The 14,591-nt window shown below is 43.3% G+C and overlaps 1 protein-coding gene across 12 annotated transcripts in view; it reads left to right on the top strand.

The window, feature by feature from the left end:
* LOC118390087 (autism susceptibility gene 2 protein-like) overlaps positions 1 to 14,591 on the top strand; it is a 475,976-nt gene that overhangs the window by 426,547 nt on the left and 34,838 nt on the right. For all 12 annotated transcript variants that reach the window (XM_035780291.2, XM_035780294.2, XM_035780293.2 and 9 more), the window contains one exon: positions 1,717 to 1,765. In XM_035780291.2, coding sequence (XP_035636184.1) covers positions 1,717 to 1,765 — 49 coding nt within the window. The remainder of the gene's footprint in view (positions 1 to 1,716; positions 1,766 to 14,591) is intronic.

Below are 14,591 nucleotides of genomic sequence, written 5' to 3' on the forward strand. Positions count from 1 at the left end.
ACGCGTCCTGATACGCAGTCTCCCAAGGATCTTGCCTATTCGAACCTCGCATATCTTCAATACGAGAATATTGCGAGATAGATTTGTATCCCACTCTGAACTGGAGACAAAACGCACTTAACGGGATTTAGCGACCGAGAGCTGTTGCTGATGCTTTTTCTGCCAAGACACATGGCTTCCTTTGTCCGAGAGGCACCGTAGCTTTGTAAGAGCTTCTCGTATCTCGTTGGAATTTTATTGGAAACGGATTCTCTTTTCGCATGGATGTCATCGATTTAAACGGAGTTGAATTCGCCGCCTATTTGTGGATTACATTATTTTGACAAGCAGAATGTGAAACGAGGCCATATTTACTACACAGAGAAAGTGATATCTTAACTAAGATTTTCCTTCTTTCCAGCTTCGCCACATCAAAGGTATGCGCGTCGCTTTTCTTTATTCACGTATACCTTATTATAAATTATTTGGTTATTAGCTTATAGTTTACCTCCTATTAACGACGAATTATGTGTAATCCTATTATCAGTATGTACTATGTTTATTGAATATAATAAAACGTGTAGGAGAATATCTGTGGTTATTGCAGCATTGTTTTGTGTAGTCTAGCTTTTCCTACCCACGTCATTATAAATTGATAATAACGTAAATGCTTAATATTGCTTCATGAATATGAAGAACAAAATCGTCATTTTGAATGGCGTTGGCCTATATCTGGATATTTGTTGTGTGCAGAAGGGAAATATCAAAACTGAATATGCTTCAATCAAGTCTGTCTATTTCAATCTGCAGTAATATTATTTGATAGGTTACTGACGTTTCATTTTTAGAATTAGGAGATGAAACGATATTTTGTGGAGAGAGAAATATTCTGCTTTCCATGCACCTAGACATTTTAATTTGGATGAATAGCTATACTGAAATGCCTGTCTCTTACCTTGGAATTTCCTGAACCCTAAGCAAATGAATATGGAAATGTTTTCTGGCTCGAGCAAGATTGTCTCATGTGCGAATAGAAAATAATTGATAGGCGTTAGTTTTTGGGATATGTGACATTTGCGCAAATGTCATACCATTATTATGGGACCCGTGCCACTGTCCATTTGCCGAAAAGGTGTGAAGAGTCTTCATTGTCTGTGATAAAATCTTCGGAATTGTTTTGAAATAGGCTCATTGTCATTTTCACTTTATTAGGACTGATATCTAATATCTAAAACAGCATATTTCAATAGTCATCTGGTTTTATACTTTGCGACTAAAAGTGAAATGTTTTGAGACATTTAAAACCAATGGTTCCATGTGTTGTTATTTCCCAGTAGGCCTAGGCTCAGCTCAGCCTTGCCACGCACACACTGGTAGGGATTGTAAACATGTCGATATTTCACTTTATTAAGTGGGATTGAATTAGCCAATGCCTTTTTGACAGCGCAATGTCACCTAAATAGTATTAATTATCTAATACTGTGTAAATGCTTAGCACTGAATGTTTGCACAATAACACAGCAATGTTAATTTGCGCTCTGCCACACTGGGCTCGACATGGAATGGGCGAGGGTAAGCGCTGTCATGTTATTACATGGACCAACAGTGCCATCAAGTGGCCTCGATGTGCTGCAGTGCGGAATGTTTCGCTCCCTTCAGCTGGCCGTTTGGGTCATTGACGATGAAACCCACCTGTTTAAGCAAGTTTGCTAATGATATCGTCTTTCTCTCTCACAGGGCTCTGATGCCAGCTCAGAGAAATTCTTCAGCACTGCTGCAGTTAAAGGTATGAATTCTTATAATGTGTTTTATGTAGCAGTAGTATTTATGGCAATATTATTTTCATTTGCATGAATCATAGTTTGGCATTGGTTGGTCATTGTAATTCTGCATTGGATCAGTGTAGGAGCGCATAGCTCCCGAGTGGCGCAGTCGTCTAAGACACTGCATCTCAGCAAGAGGTGGCACAGTAGTACCTGGTTTGAATCCAGGCTGCATCACATCTGGCCGTGATTGGGAGTGGCACACCGGTTGTCTGGGTTTGGCAGGGGTAGGCTTTCATTGTAAGTAAGAATGTATTCTTAATGTTCAGACTTGCCTAGTTAAATATCGGTTTAAAAGTTGTTTAACAGCAATGCTTGCCTTTGTACCCCATTTGTATATCTACCAAGACCAGACCTTGGTCATGCAAAACAGACTCTGTTTTCACTGCAGCTCTTTCTATTACACAGGTGTGAAATATCAATCTGTGTTTTCTCATGTCTGGACATGACTGAAAATTCATTCCTGGTGGTTTATTCAATGAAATTGAATTGGATACAGTGTAATGAATAAACAAATCCATATGAGCTACTCACTCAGATAAACAACACATGTGGGAAATACATTTGACATTAAATTATATACACAAAATTCTGTGTTTTTGCATGTACATTGAATGATTGATAAATGTTATGCTACACAAAGATAAATAGCATACATGTTTCTCAACAATCCCAATCTGTTAGTAGTTGGACTTATTGCACCCGTTACTGGGATGGTTGTTCCAGTTTAGATGATTGAGGTAGTATACAATCAGTATACAATCTTCCCTCCCCTGGCAGTCTGAGTGCAGGTTGCTGGTGATAAAAAACTACACTTGTTGGATATTTTCACTCTGGCTGGATTCCAATAGAAATGAAACATCACTTTGCAAGCCAGCATAATGTGACTTGCTGGTCTGATGTGGCCTGTAAACCAGGTGTTTCCTAACACCACCGGGTTAGGGTATAACTCTCAAAGAAAGGCCTTATGATATATGTAATGTATTGTTGTCATATGTAATACAATTTTAAAGCCTAGTAAGGCTGGTGGAACCATTCATACAGGATTCTAGGAGGAACCCTCCAAAGAAAGGGGGGTTTTCGGTAGAACCATATACAGGAGGTTCTATGAAGAACCCTACATAAAGGGGGTATAGGGAGAACCTTCTGTAAAGGTTTCTACCTAGCACCAAAAAGGGTTCCCCTATAGGGACAAATTGAAGAACCCTATATGGTTCTACTTAACACCTTTTTTCTAAGAGTGTAGGAGCCAGAGGAGGAGAAACCAGGAAATGCTAACGCAGTATGAAATAAAGTCAGAAGGAGGGCATCTGTTTATGACCTCAGAGTGCCAGCACCACATGTGACCTCATAATCACATCACTAATTTGCTGTGAAAAGCAGCCAGTCCCATTTTCTCCATCCCTGGAGGAGCCCAGATAATGTGTTAAATGGACATTCCTCTGCAATGGTGGGTTACTATAGGATTTGATGGGGGTGAGGGGCTGGAGTAACAGGGCTTATGACCCCTCCAGAGAGCAGGAGAAAGAAGGGCTGATTAGTGCAGATAGGTTCTTGTTTCCCCCCTTTCCCCCTTTCTTGCTGTACTGTGCTCTGCTGTGGAGTCTGGGGACCCCAAACACATTTCCCACATTCTGGCCTTTGATTACTTCCAGGGCTTGGTTTGTGGCATGCATCAGTGGCTCAATGGCCATGCTTGACAGGGAGGCTTCCTTTTGAAGGCACTTCTCTGTGGGGATATTTGGTTCCCTTGAAAGGACTAAGACCCCCTTTGTGTGGCCTAAATCAACATGGGCCACCCTCTTTACCCCTCAGTGAAAGGCCTTATTGAGGGAAACAGTACACAAATACGCTCTCTCCCTCCCTGGTGGATAGCAGGCACCCTCTTGGCCCCTATTTACATTTAAATATATAAGCCCCTTTTCTTTCTTTTTAACATCCAAGCTTCTACTCACCCTTCTTCTTCTTCTCCTCCCCCAGCCATATGCTAATTCCCATTGTAATCACAAAAGGCGAGTAAAAGAATCCAGGTGCAGAAGGACGGAGGCCATTGGTATTTTTATTGAGGGAAATGTTAAGATAAAAGAAGTAGGGTGAGTATTTAGTTTGATGGGATTACCATCACTATGATGCACCGACTGACGGATTGACCAACCAACTGCCTCAGGACAAGATACAACTCCAGGTAAAATGAGAGAAGCTTAGATTGCGTGGAGATGAATATTGCCCGAGGGCAAGTGCAAAAGGTCTGTTTGTTTGGTGGTTTGTGCTTTCTTGTTGGTACACATTAAATGCTTATTGGGCTTAACATTCGACAGGGGCTTGGAGGGTCTATCCACAAAAAAAGTATTTCTTAATCCGACCCTGTCTACCTCCCAACAATTACTGCCCTGCCTGGCAGGCAGCACCACTCACAGTACACTCTCAACAGATAGCCAGTCACCTCATTGCTTATTGCATCTGACTGTGGCATATTTGCAAAGAAATTCTACTCCTGACTGAGTGCAGTGTTTTAGTTCCTGGACGTTGATTTGCTTCCAGCCGCACGTCACCTTTCTCAGGTCTCGCCTCAGGTCCAGGGCCATTGATATCCACCGTGTGGAATTGTCAGTTGTGTTTGCTTCACACAGTCTCCCACTCTCTGGTGCTCTCTCTCCCCCTCATAGCCATCTCGCTCTCCCTCCCTCACAACCTCTCTCCCTCTCAATTCAATTCCCTCCCTCCCTCCCTCCCTCCCTCCCTCCCCCTCCCTCCCTCCCTCCCTCCCCCTCCCTCCATGTCTGGGTTCAATTTGCCCAGACGCAGCCTTCATTAAGGAAGAATCATTAAACGTTAGCTCTAATTACGGGGCCTGTCAAAGCACCTGCAGGTGTCAGCCTGCCTGCAAGCCTCATTCATTTAGTCTCCTGCAGAAAATGTAAAAGAGAAACCAGCCGTATGCTGGGCCAGTTGAAATAACTTGTTGGAGTCTAGGGGCTGTCAGGTTGGTTTCCAATCCTAAACTGATGTTGAGGTCTACATAATGTTGTCCAGACCTAGTTTAGCTGTGTGTGCGTGGGCTGCCCAGGAAAGGATTAGAGTATGGCACAGCCTTGGCTGTAATAACAAAACAGAGCACCATGTCAGGAGAAAAGCATGTATAGATAGATTTATCAAATGATTAAAGGTCCAGTCCCACGCGTTATCTCTCTTCGCCACTGTAACACTGGCATTCTTTATGATGTAGTCAGGCCCCATAGCATGGCCCTGAACGCTACTATGTCATTGGAGAGGGCAGTCTAAACATATTACAGCTGATTTGTTAGAGCAGAGCATAGCCCCATGCAGTAATGCTGTTTAGCTAATGCTAAATACAGCAAGAAAGTAATGGTTGTCATCTGTAAATAGGGCTGCTGAGGAGTCATAGCTCTGTATGTTTGTTTCAGTCCAGACTGACTCAGTATTGAATAGTACCCCACACAGACAGACAGACAGACAGACAGACAGACAGACAGACAGACAGACAGACAGACAGACAGACAGACAGACAGACAGACAGACAGACAGACAGACAGACAGACAGACAGACAGACAGACACTGGATCATATTGTTATTACTTAGAGGGAGAAAATATGTAATAACATTGCAATGGTAATTTAATTACTGTCTACACCAGATGGTACAGTTGATATCTGATTAAATGTATTTTATTTTTCTTGCTTTGACACAGGGAAACTTAGACGATGTACAGTATTAGGGACATGTCATACTTTCTCAGCCAGTAATACTCTATAATTAAAAGTTAGCCACCAATGAATTACATAGTTATTTCTTGACATTTCATCATAAACAATTCCCCAGTTTGACATAAAACCTATTTCTTTTATTTTTTTCCTATGGCTCAGATATGAAAGGAGGTGAGTTCAGTCTGTAAGAGTTGAAGTATTAGGAGAGATGGAGACTGCTCTGCTGTCCCCTCCTCTCTCAGTGCTTCAGCTGAAAGGCAGTTTCACCAAAGCTTTACTGGAGCTAATGTGAAAATGAAACTGCTATGGTGAGACCCAGGGAGCAGCGCCAGATGAGAAGTGCCCAGCCAGCCAGCGAAGTGCTTGAGTGTGTCTGCCTCCGGAGGGGAGAGAGAGAGAGTAATGTGCGATGTGGAAGGTGTAATTTACGCCACTGATGACATTGTTTAAAAAAAAAAGAAGCAAGGTAAAGAGAAAATAGCGGAGGTGATCTTTGTGACAGTAATGGGTTGAAGAGCTCTCTGGATTGTCGTGGAGAGCTCTTCAGGCAGCAGAATGGCCTCTGAGTGTTTTACACGTGTGTAGGAGGGAGCTGAGAGGTTGACTCTCTCTTTTCTCTCTCTTCCCCTCTCTCTGGCTGACAGTACTGTGTCGGTCCTGCACTGTGGGCTGCCTTCTACTGTAATAATCAGATGATGTAAAGATGCAATAGGGAACTATTACACACTGATCTGGAGCAACACAGATGATGGTGACCTATTCAGTGTATTAGGAGGGCCAGTTAGCCTTTCACAGCAGCACCATCATTGGTTTACACTACAGTAGCCACAGCCTTTACTGTGCTGTGCCTTCCAATAGACCTCAACCTTCTGTTTGGGTTTTGGAGACCAGGACAGAACTTGGCCTGGTACACAGTGGAAAGATGACCAGCCTCTGATTGGCCGAGGCACGGACTTGGTTCTCTTACTGGTAGGGTGAGAGGTCATTCATATGGCACTAGCTGTCCCTTCCAGACACAACACTGTAGAAAAAAAGACACAACAATGTTGGAATATAAAAGCACTTTTATTGTTAGTCTTATATAAACACACACAGGCACTACAGTGAGTGAAACACTCTTCAACATCCCTGACAGAAGTCTGTTATATGATTCACTTACATCCATTAGCTGTGATTGGAAGAATCCGATTACCAAGTGTACAGATGACATACAGTGAGGTCCGGAATAATGAATGTATAAAATACATAATTCAAATAATGAGTTATACTGAACAAAAATATAATCGTAACATGTAAAGTGTTGGTTCCATGTTTCATGAGATGAAGTAAAAGAACCCAGAAAATGGACACATGCACAAAAAGCTTATTTCGCTCAAATTTGGTGCACAAACTTGCTTACATCCCTGTTCGTGAGCATTTCTCCTTTACCAACATAATCCATCCACCTGACAGGTGTGGCATATCAAGAAGCTGATTAAACAGCATGATCATTAAACAGGTGAACCTTGTGCTGGGGACAATAAAAGGCCACTGTAAAATGTGCAGTTTTGTCACACAACACAATGCCACAGATGTCTAAAGTTTTTGAGGGAACTTGCAATTGGCACGCTGACTGCAGGAATGTCCACCAGAGCTGTTGCCAAAGAATTTAATGTTAATTTCTCTACCATAAGCCTCCTCCAACATTGTTTTAGAGAATTTGGCAGTACATCCATCCGGCCTCATAACCGAAGACCACGTGTCACCATGCCAGCCCAGGACCTCCACTTCCGACTTCTTCACCTGCGGGATCGTCTGACACCAGCCACCCGGACTGATGATGAAACTGAGGAGTATTTCTGTCTGTAATAAAGCCTTTTTGTGGGGAAAAACTCATTCTGATTGGCTGGGCCTGGCTCGCAAGTGGGTGGGCCTATGCCCTCTCAAGCCCATCCATGGCTGCTCCCCTTCCCAGACATGTGAAATCCATAGATTAGCGCCTAATGAATTATTTCAATTGACAGATTTTCTCATATGTAACTCACTAAAATTGTTGCATGTTGGGGCCTCCCGGGTGGTGCAGTGGTCTAGGGCACTGCATCACAGTGCTAGCTGTGCCAACAGAGACTCTGGGTTCGAGCCCAGGCTCTATCGCAGCCGGCCGCGACCGGGTGTTCCATGGGGCAACGCACAATTGGCCTAGCGTCGTCCGGGTTAGGGAGGGCTTGGCTGGTAGGGATATCCTTGTCTCATCGCGCACTAGCAACTCCTGTGGCGGGCCAGGCGCAGTGCGCGCTAACCAGGTCACCAGGTGCACGGTGTTTCCTCTGACACATTGGTCAAATCAAATTTTATTTGTCACATACACATGGTTAGCAGATGTTAGTGCGAGTGTAGCGAAATGCTTGTGCTTCTAGTTCCGACAATGCAGGGATAACCAACAAGTAATCTAACTAACAATTCCAAAACTACTGTCTTATACACAGTGTAAGGGGATAAAGAATATGTACATAAGGATATATGAATGAGTGATGGTACAGAGCAGCATACAGTAGATGTTATCGAGTACAGTATATAGATATGAGATGAGTATGTAGACAAAGTAAACAAAGTGGCATAGTTAAAGTGGCTAGTGATACATGTATTACATAAGGATGCAGTCGATGATGTAGAGTACAGTATATACGTATGCATATGAGATGAATAATGTAGGGTAAGTAACATTATATAAGGTAGCATTGTTTAAAGTGGCTAGTGATATATTTACATAATTTCCCATCAATTCCCATTATTAAAGTGGCTGGAGTTGGGTCAGTGTCAATGACAGTGTGTTGGCAGCAGCCACTCAATGTTAGTGGTGGCTGTTTAACAGTCTGATGGCCTTGAGATAGAAGCTGTTTTTCAGTCTCTCGGTCCCAGCTTTGATGCACCTGTACTGACCTCGCCTTCTGGATGATAGCGGGGTGAACAGGCAGTGGCTCGGGTGGTTGATGTCCTTGATGATCTTTATGGCCTTCCTGTAACATCGGGTGGTGTAGGTGTCCTGGAGGGCAGGTAGTTTGCCCCCGGTGATGTGTTGTGCAGACCTCACTACCCTCTGGAGAGCCTTACGGTTGAGGGCGGAGCAGTTGCCGTACCAGGCGGTGATACAGCCCGCCAGGATGCTCTCGATTGTGCATCTGTAGAAGTTTGTGAGTGCTTTTGGTGACAAGCCGAATTTCTTCAGCCTCCTGAGGTTGAATAGGCGCTGCTGCGCCTTCTTCACGACGCTGTCAGTGTGAGTGGACCAATTCAGTTTGTCTGTGATGTGTATGCCGAGGAACTTAAAACTTGCTACCCTCTCCACTACTGTTCCATCGATGTGGATAGGGGGGTGTTCCCTCTGCTGTTTCCTGAAGTCCACAATCATCTCCTTAGTTTTGTTGACGTTGAGTGTGAGGTAGCCTAGTGCTCTAACCACTAGGCTACCTGCCGCCCCATTACCAATAACAGGGGAGGTTAGCATGTCCTAGGGGTATGATCTTTGACCCTCTAACTTTCTTACTCATGGTAGCCTCCACATTCATCTAGAAGTGTTTAGAAACATATTCTATTCTTATTTACAATTAAAGTGACTCAAATGACACAATCAATTATTTACCATTAATTTATATTAAGCACAAAATAATCTAAAACACTACCAAAACAAACTGCACATGCATCCAACAAGTTTGTAGAGTCACAAACTTTGATGTTGTCATAGCGTGCTAGAAATATGGGACCGGTACTAAACTTTTGACTATTTCATTCAACAATATATTTTTTAAATTACTTGTTCAATAAAATCTCTTTCTCTGAGCATTTGCCTTAGTATAAAATAATATTATTTCCCCTTTTTTTGGGAATAAAATATAGCTCAGTATTTGAATTATTTATTTTATTGCTCATCATTATCATAGGTGTCAATCATTTCGGACCCCACTGTACCTCTAATACCAGGTTTATTCCCCCTTCCAAAGATCTCTCCTTGGTGATATGTACATTTAGCGAGGATCTGTCTCCAACCAGGGCTGTTTAATGTCTGACAATGGATGTATAGGTTAGCTCAATATCCTGTTCTGTGTGTGTAGAGGTAAGATGTCTCCCCCCTCTCCTCTGTGCCCATGGCTGCAGGGTAAAGAGAGGCTATAATTCAGGGCCATGAAAGGAGCCACTCCAACCATACCTCATCTGCTGACATATGGCCACACAAAGGTTAACAAATCATGAGTGGCTGATTTACTGCTGCAGACAATGGCTACCCTCCTTGTTTCTCTCTCTCTCTCTCTCTCTCTCTCTCTCTCTCTCTCTCTCTCTCTCTCTCTCTCTCTAGAGTGATGCATTGGCTGGGTGTGTGTGCAGTGAGAGAGAGACAGACAGGAAAAGATGTTGACATTATCACTGTTCTTTCTGTTTTACTTCCAAAATAACTGGTATAAATAAAATGTGTTCATAATAACAAACTTGTTATAATCTTATAAGCCCTGTTATAATCATATAAGCAATGGGATATTAATCCTCTACCACTATATCTATATTTATACTAATATGAAGCAGTAAAATGAACAGTAGTGTACTATTTCCCCATGTACGGCAGGCTTTGTACCCTAGTGTAATGAATGTGCTGCACCTGTCATGACCTCAGTGGTAGAGCAGTTCCTGGGTCTGGGGGAGTTGGTGTATAGAAACACACACAGCGTTCCAGTCTGACACTTCACCTTCCCTAATCCCTCGTCCTCTACCTCTCCTGACACAAAGAGGTCATTGAGGGTTTGTTCTCTGGCCAAACCAGAGAGCCTGCTACCCATTGCAGGCCAAATTAAAGGCTACCGTCTCAAACACAAACATTTGAAAGGGCCACACTTCAGTGATCAAAGTTAAAACCCTTCAGTCTTCCCCTGTCTGTCCGCCCCTGGGAGATGTTTGCGTGGATGGTAAGTGTGGTGGGATTGAAGAGAAGCCAGCATTTCTCTATACCCCCCTTAGTCTCTGTTTCCCCCAATTGCCAAGCTCTCTACTCAACTGGTGTACAGTAGTTTGGTTACAAGGACATTGGTGCTGATGTTAGGCTTGGCTTCGTAAGTGAGTGTGGACTTTGGACATGAACAGAGTAAACTGTGATTCTATAGTTTGTAGATTGTTTGTGATATGGATACTATAATGGATTTAGAACATTATACTGCCCCAATGGATTTAGAACATTATACTGCCCCAATGAGGGTGCAGAATGCCTTCCAGAACCTGGATGACCCCGATCGGAGACTATGTTTGGAGACTCCCTGTATGGCCCACCAGCGTACCCGTACCTACTGACTGGTCTTTTACGGGACAGGTGGCTATGTAATATCCTGTAGTACCACAATACAGACAACTGTTGGAGCTCAGCCTGTGTAAACATTCACTAGGAGACAATCTAGCCCTGCCCAGTTTCATGGGCACAGGAGTAGAAGAGTCCCCGATGATCCTTGAAGGGAGCTCGGGGGATTTCAGATTCTCTCGGGAATGCAGGCGTTGGGGACTTCCGGGGTTCTTCAGAGACAAGGGAGAAACCATGGACAAGCGAGTGTAGCTGAGACCAGACCTCTTCGCCCTCCTGCGTTCCCGTAGGTGCCCATCAGTTCTTATAGTAAAGGCTATGAGGGAGTCCCGGGCTGTAGGTACGTCTTTGATTTCCTCTGATAATCCATGAAGGAAGGTGTCGAATAGGGACTCTGGGTTCCAGGCACTCTCGGCGGCCAGCCTGCAAAAGTCTGCCGCGTAGTCTGCCACACTGCGTCTTGACGCAGATGAAGTAGCTTCCAAGCCGCCTCTAACCCGGACACCGGGGAATCGAACACCTTCCACTGCCACGAAATCCTCCAGACTAAGAAAAATGGCGGATTGTTGATGGAGACAAGCACAAGACAGATGAAACAGATCAGGGTGTGACACTGTCATCAAAGCAAAGGGTGGCTACTTTGAAGAATCTAAAATCTAAAATACATGTTGATTTGTTTACCACTTTTTGGGTCACTGCATGATTCCATTGTGTTATTTCATAGTTTTGATGTCTTCACTATTATTCCACAATGTAGAAAATAGTATCAAATTAAGTAAATGAGTAGATGTGTCCAAACTTTTGACTGTGGATAGAATATGTAGTATATCTGAAGAATATGTAGGGTGGAATAGTATATGTACAGAAATAGTTGAATATGATGGCCTTGACTAGAATACATTATATACATATGAAATGGGTAAAAGTACATGTAAACATTATTAAAGTGACCAGTGGTCCATGTCTATGTACATAGGGCAGCAGCCTCTAAGGTACAGGGTTGCGTAATCGGGTGGTAGCCGATTAGTGACAGTGACTACGTTCAGGACAGGGTACTGAGTGGAGGCTGGGTAGTGATGGCTATATAACTGTTACGTGAATTACGTTATCAATGTTCATAAACTGAACTTCAATTAAACTGCTCAGTCTGCAACCCAGAATTTGTAAAATTATGGTTGAATGAAACAGACAGAGGCCCAGCTACAATAGCCAAAATGTTTATTCATGAGGACATCCTAGTCCGTTTGTACAAAACCAGCCATTTTATACAGGCTCCTTACGCACATACCTTCACACACAAACAGTAGGTATCCTACGCACATACTGTATCACTACCCAGCCGACAAAGATTAGCGAGACGGTGAGAAGCACTCCCTGTCCTCCCCCAAGATTAGGGGGACCGTGAGAAGCACTCCCTGTCCTCCCACAAGATTAGGGGGACCGTGAGAAGCACTCCCTGTCCTCCCCCAAGATTAGGGGGACCGTGAGAAGCACTCCCTGTCCTCCCCCAAGATTAGGGAGACCGTGAGAAGTACTCCCTGTCCTCCCCCAAGATTAGGGAGACCGTGAGAATTACTCCCTGTCCTCCCCCAAGATTAGGGGGACCGTGAGAAGTACTCCCTGTCCTCCCCCAAGATTAGGGGGACCGTGAGAAGTACTCCCTGCCCTCTCCCAAATCTCCCAGCCTAGCCAGGTCAACACCGAATTTTGCACAGACAGTATGCGTTTAATATACTATAAAGATATATTGTACAGATATATTGTTTTACCCTAATTCTGACTAAAACTACACACATCATTAATTATACTTTTACTGACTAAAACTACACACATCATTAATAATAATTTTATGATTTTAATCAATTTCATACAGTTATATGGTTTCAGGGTGGAATATTCTAATCATTCATTTACACATAGAAATTCCATTATCAATCCACCCTTAATGACTAAATAATACACACTGAGACATCAAACACTATATGGAAACATAAATGGTGTACAAGAATAATCCAAACCAATACATGTATGTACATTCGATATTCATCAATGACTGTTCTATGCCTATCCAATTATAACTCTTCCTGTTAGGATGTTTATTGCAATCTTCCTAAAAAATAGTCGAAACATTAAAAATTGTCCCACATTGGCTCCTCGTAGTTAAAAGAAACAAAGCCTTCTCCTAGGCCTGGAGCTCTCGTCATCCCACCAGTCGGAGCTTGGAATCGGTCCGTACCTCACCATCTGTTGCGTCATTGACCTCTCCAGAGTCCTGGTGATCAAACCTCTCACACATGGGACCAAACAGCATCCACACAGAACCAAAACATTCATACAGGTGAAAGTTGCCCACAACACAGTGATTATGACATTTTTCCATTTCCCAAACATACTGTCCAACCAATTTGTTAGAGAATTATCCACCCCAGAGTTCTCTGCTAATTCGTGAGCTAATGTGGTTAAACCAGCCAGGGCCTTGGTCACTGATCCGTCTGGAGCTGTGTTATTAAAAAATAAACGTACAGCAATGAACCCCAATCATTCTACCTCCCCTGCCCTTTTCTGCCAATGAACATATCAAGAGTCAGTCTATTTTACCAGGTCATGAAGGAGGTGGCAGATAATTGGTCAGAGAACCCCTTTACTGCATCCCCAGTATCATTCACAAATCTCTGTTGATTATAATAGAGGTTATTAATCTAATCCACATTTGTATTTATTGTCAACCACCAAAAGAACATAGTGGTAAAGTCTTCACCTATTTGATTCATAGCTTTGTATTAATCTGTAACTTCCCTGAGGATGCCAATAACATCCATCTAGACAAAGCTACTCCCATCCTGGTCAAAACTCCTCCTGTGCCTACTTTAGCCTCCTATAACTGGCCTCTGATGACTAACTCAAACTGGTTGGACCAATAACCACCCTTTTTGATAGTTTCTGTCGTATGCGTCCTTTGCTGGTGTGAGGTTAAGAATATTCTCCTGTACTTCCAAACCTAAGTCAGTCACATTAATGATTACCTTTCAGACATTAAAATCATCTAAGTTCTCAGTGCCATTCTTGTATCTATAACACTGGTACTGTGAACTGAGGTGGGTTGGCCGAGTACTTAAATCTGGCCAACCCAATCCCTGTAAAGTTATTTGCTTTCCTAGGGAATTGTTTAATGTTTACCTTAAATCCTACATCTTGATCTTCTTTGACTCCTTATTCTGTAAGTCACTCATCAGTATGTTATATAGTTTATATTTGACTTCTTATCAAAGACAATGGCGTCCTATAATTAGTACCGGCAAGGTGGTGGATCTGGATGTATCAGAGAGGTTTCCAATACTAGGATGCAGCACTGAGCCCCTACTCTTCCCAAAAACCACCAACCCTCTCCTGCCCTTAGTCGGTCTGCTAGGTACCACCCCATACTCACACTTCTAGGAGCACCCACAGTGATGAACGGTCGGGATAGCAAATTTTCGTTAAGGAGGTAACCCCCGGACCAAGTTGGTACTCGGTTCTTCTCCTAACTCTGTGTGTGATCAACGGTGCCTATATGTGTACATACCTTCTTGCAGTGGCTAACGTGGACCCAAGTGACTCTCTCAGCTATTCTAATGGCAAAGGCGGTGGTTTAACAGAACCTGGTATGGGCCTTCCCAATGAGGCTGCTTCCCGTCTATTCTCCTCAGGGACTGGGTCCACACCCAGTCTCCTGGTTGGATTGAGTGAATCACCTTCTCCTTTGATGCACC

The sequence above is a fragment of the Oncorhynchus keta genome, chromosome 11 (assembly GCF_023373465.1).
Source record: "Oncorhynchus keta strain PuntledgeMale-10-30-2019 chromosome 11, Oket_V2, whole genome shotgun sequence".
Lineage (NCBI taxonomy): Eukaryota > Metazoa > Chordata > Actinopteri > Salmoniformes > Salmonidae > Oncorhynchus > Oncorhynchus keta.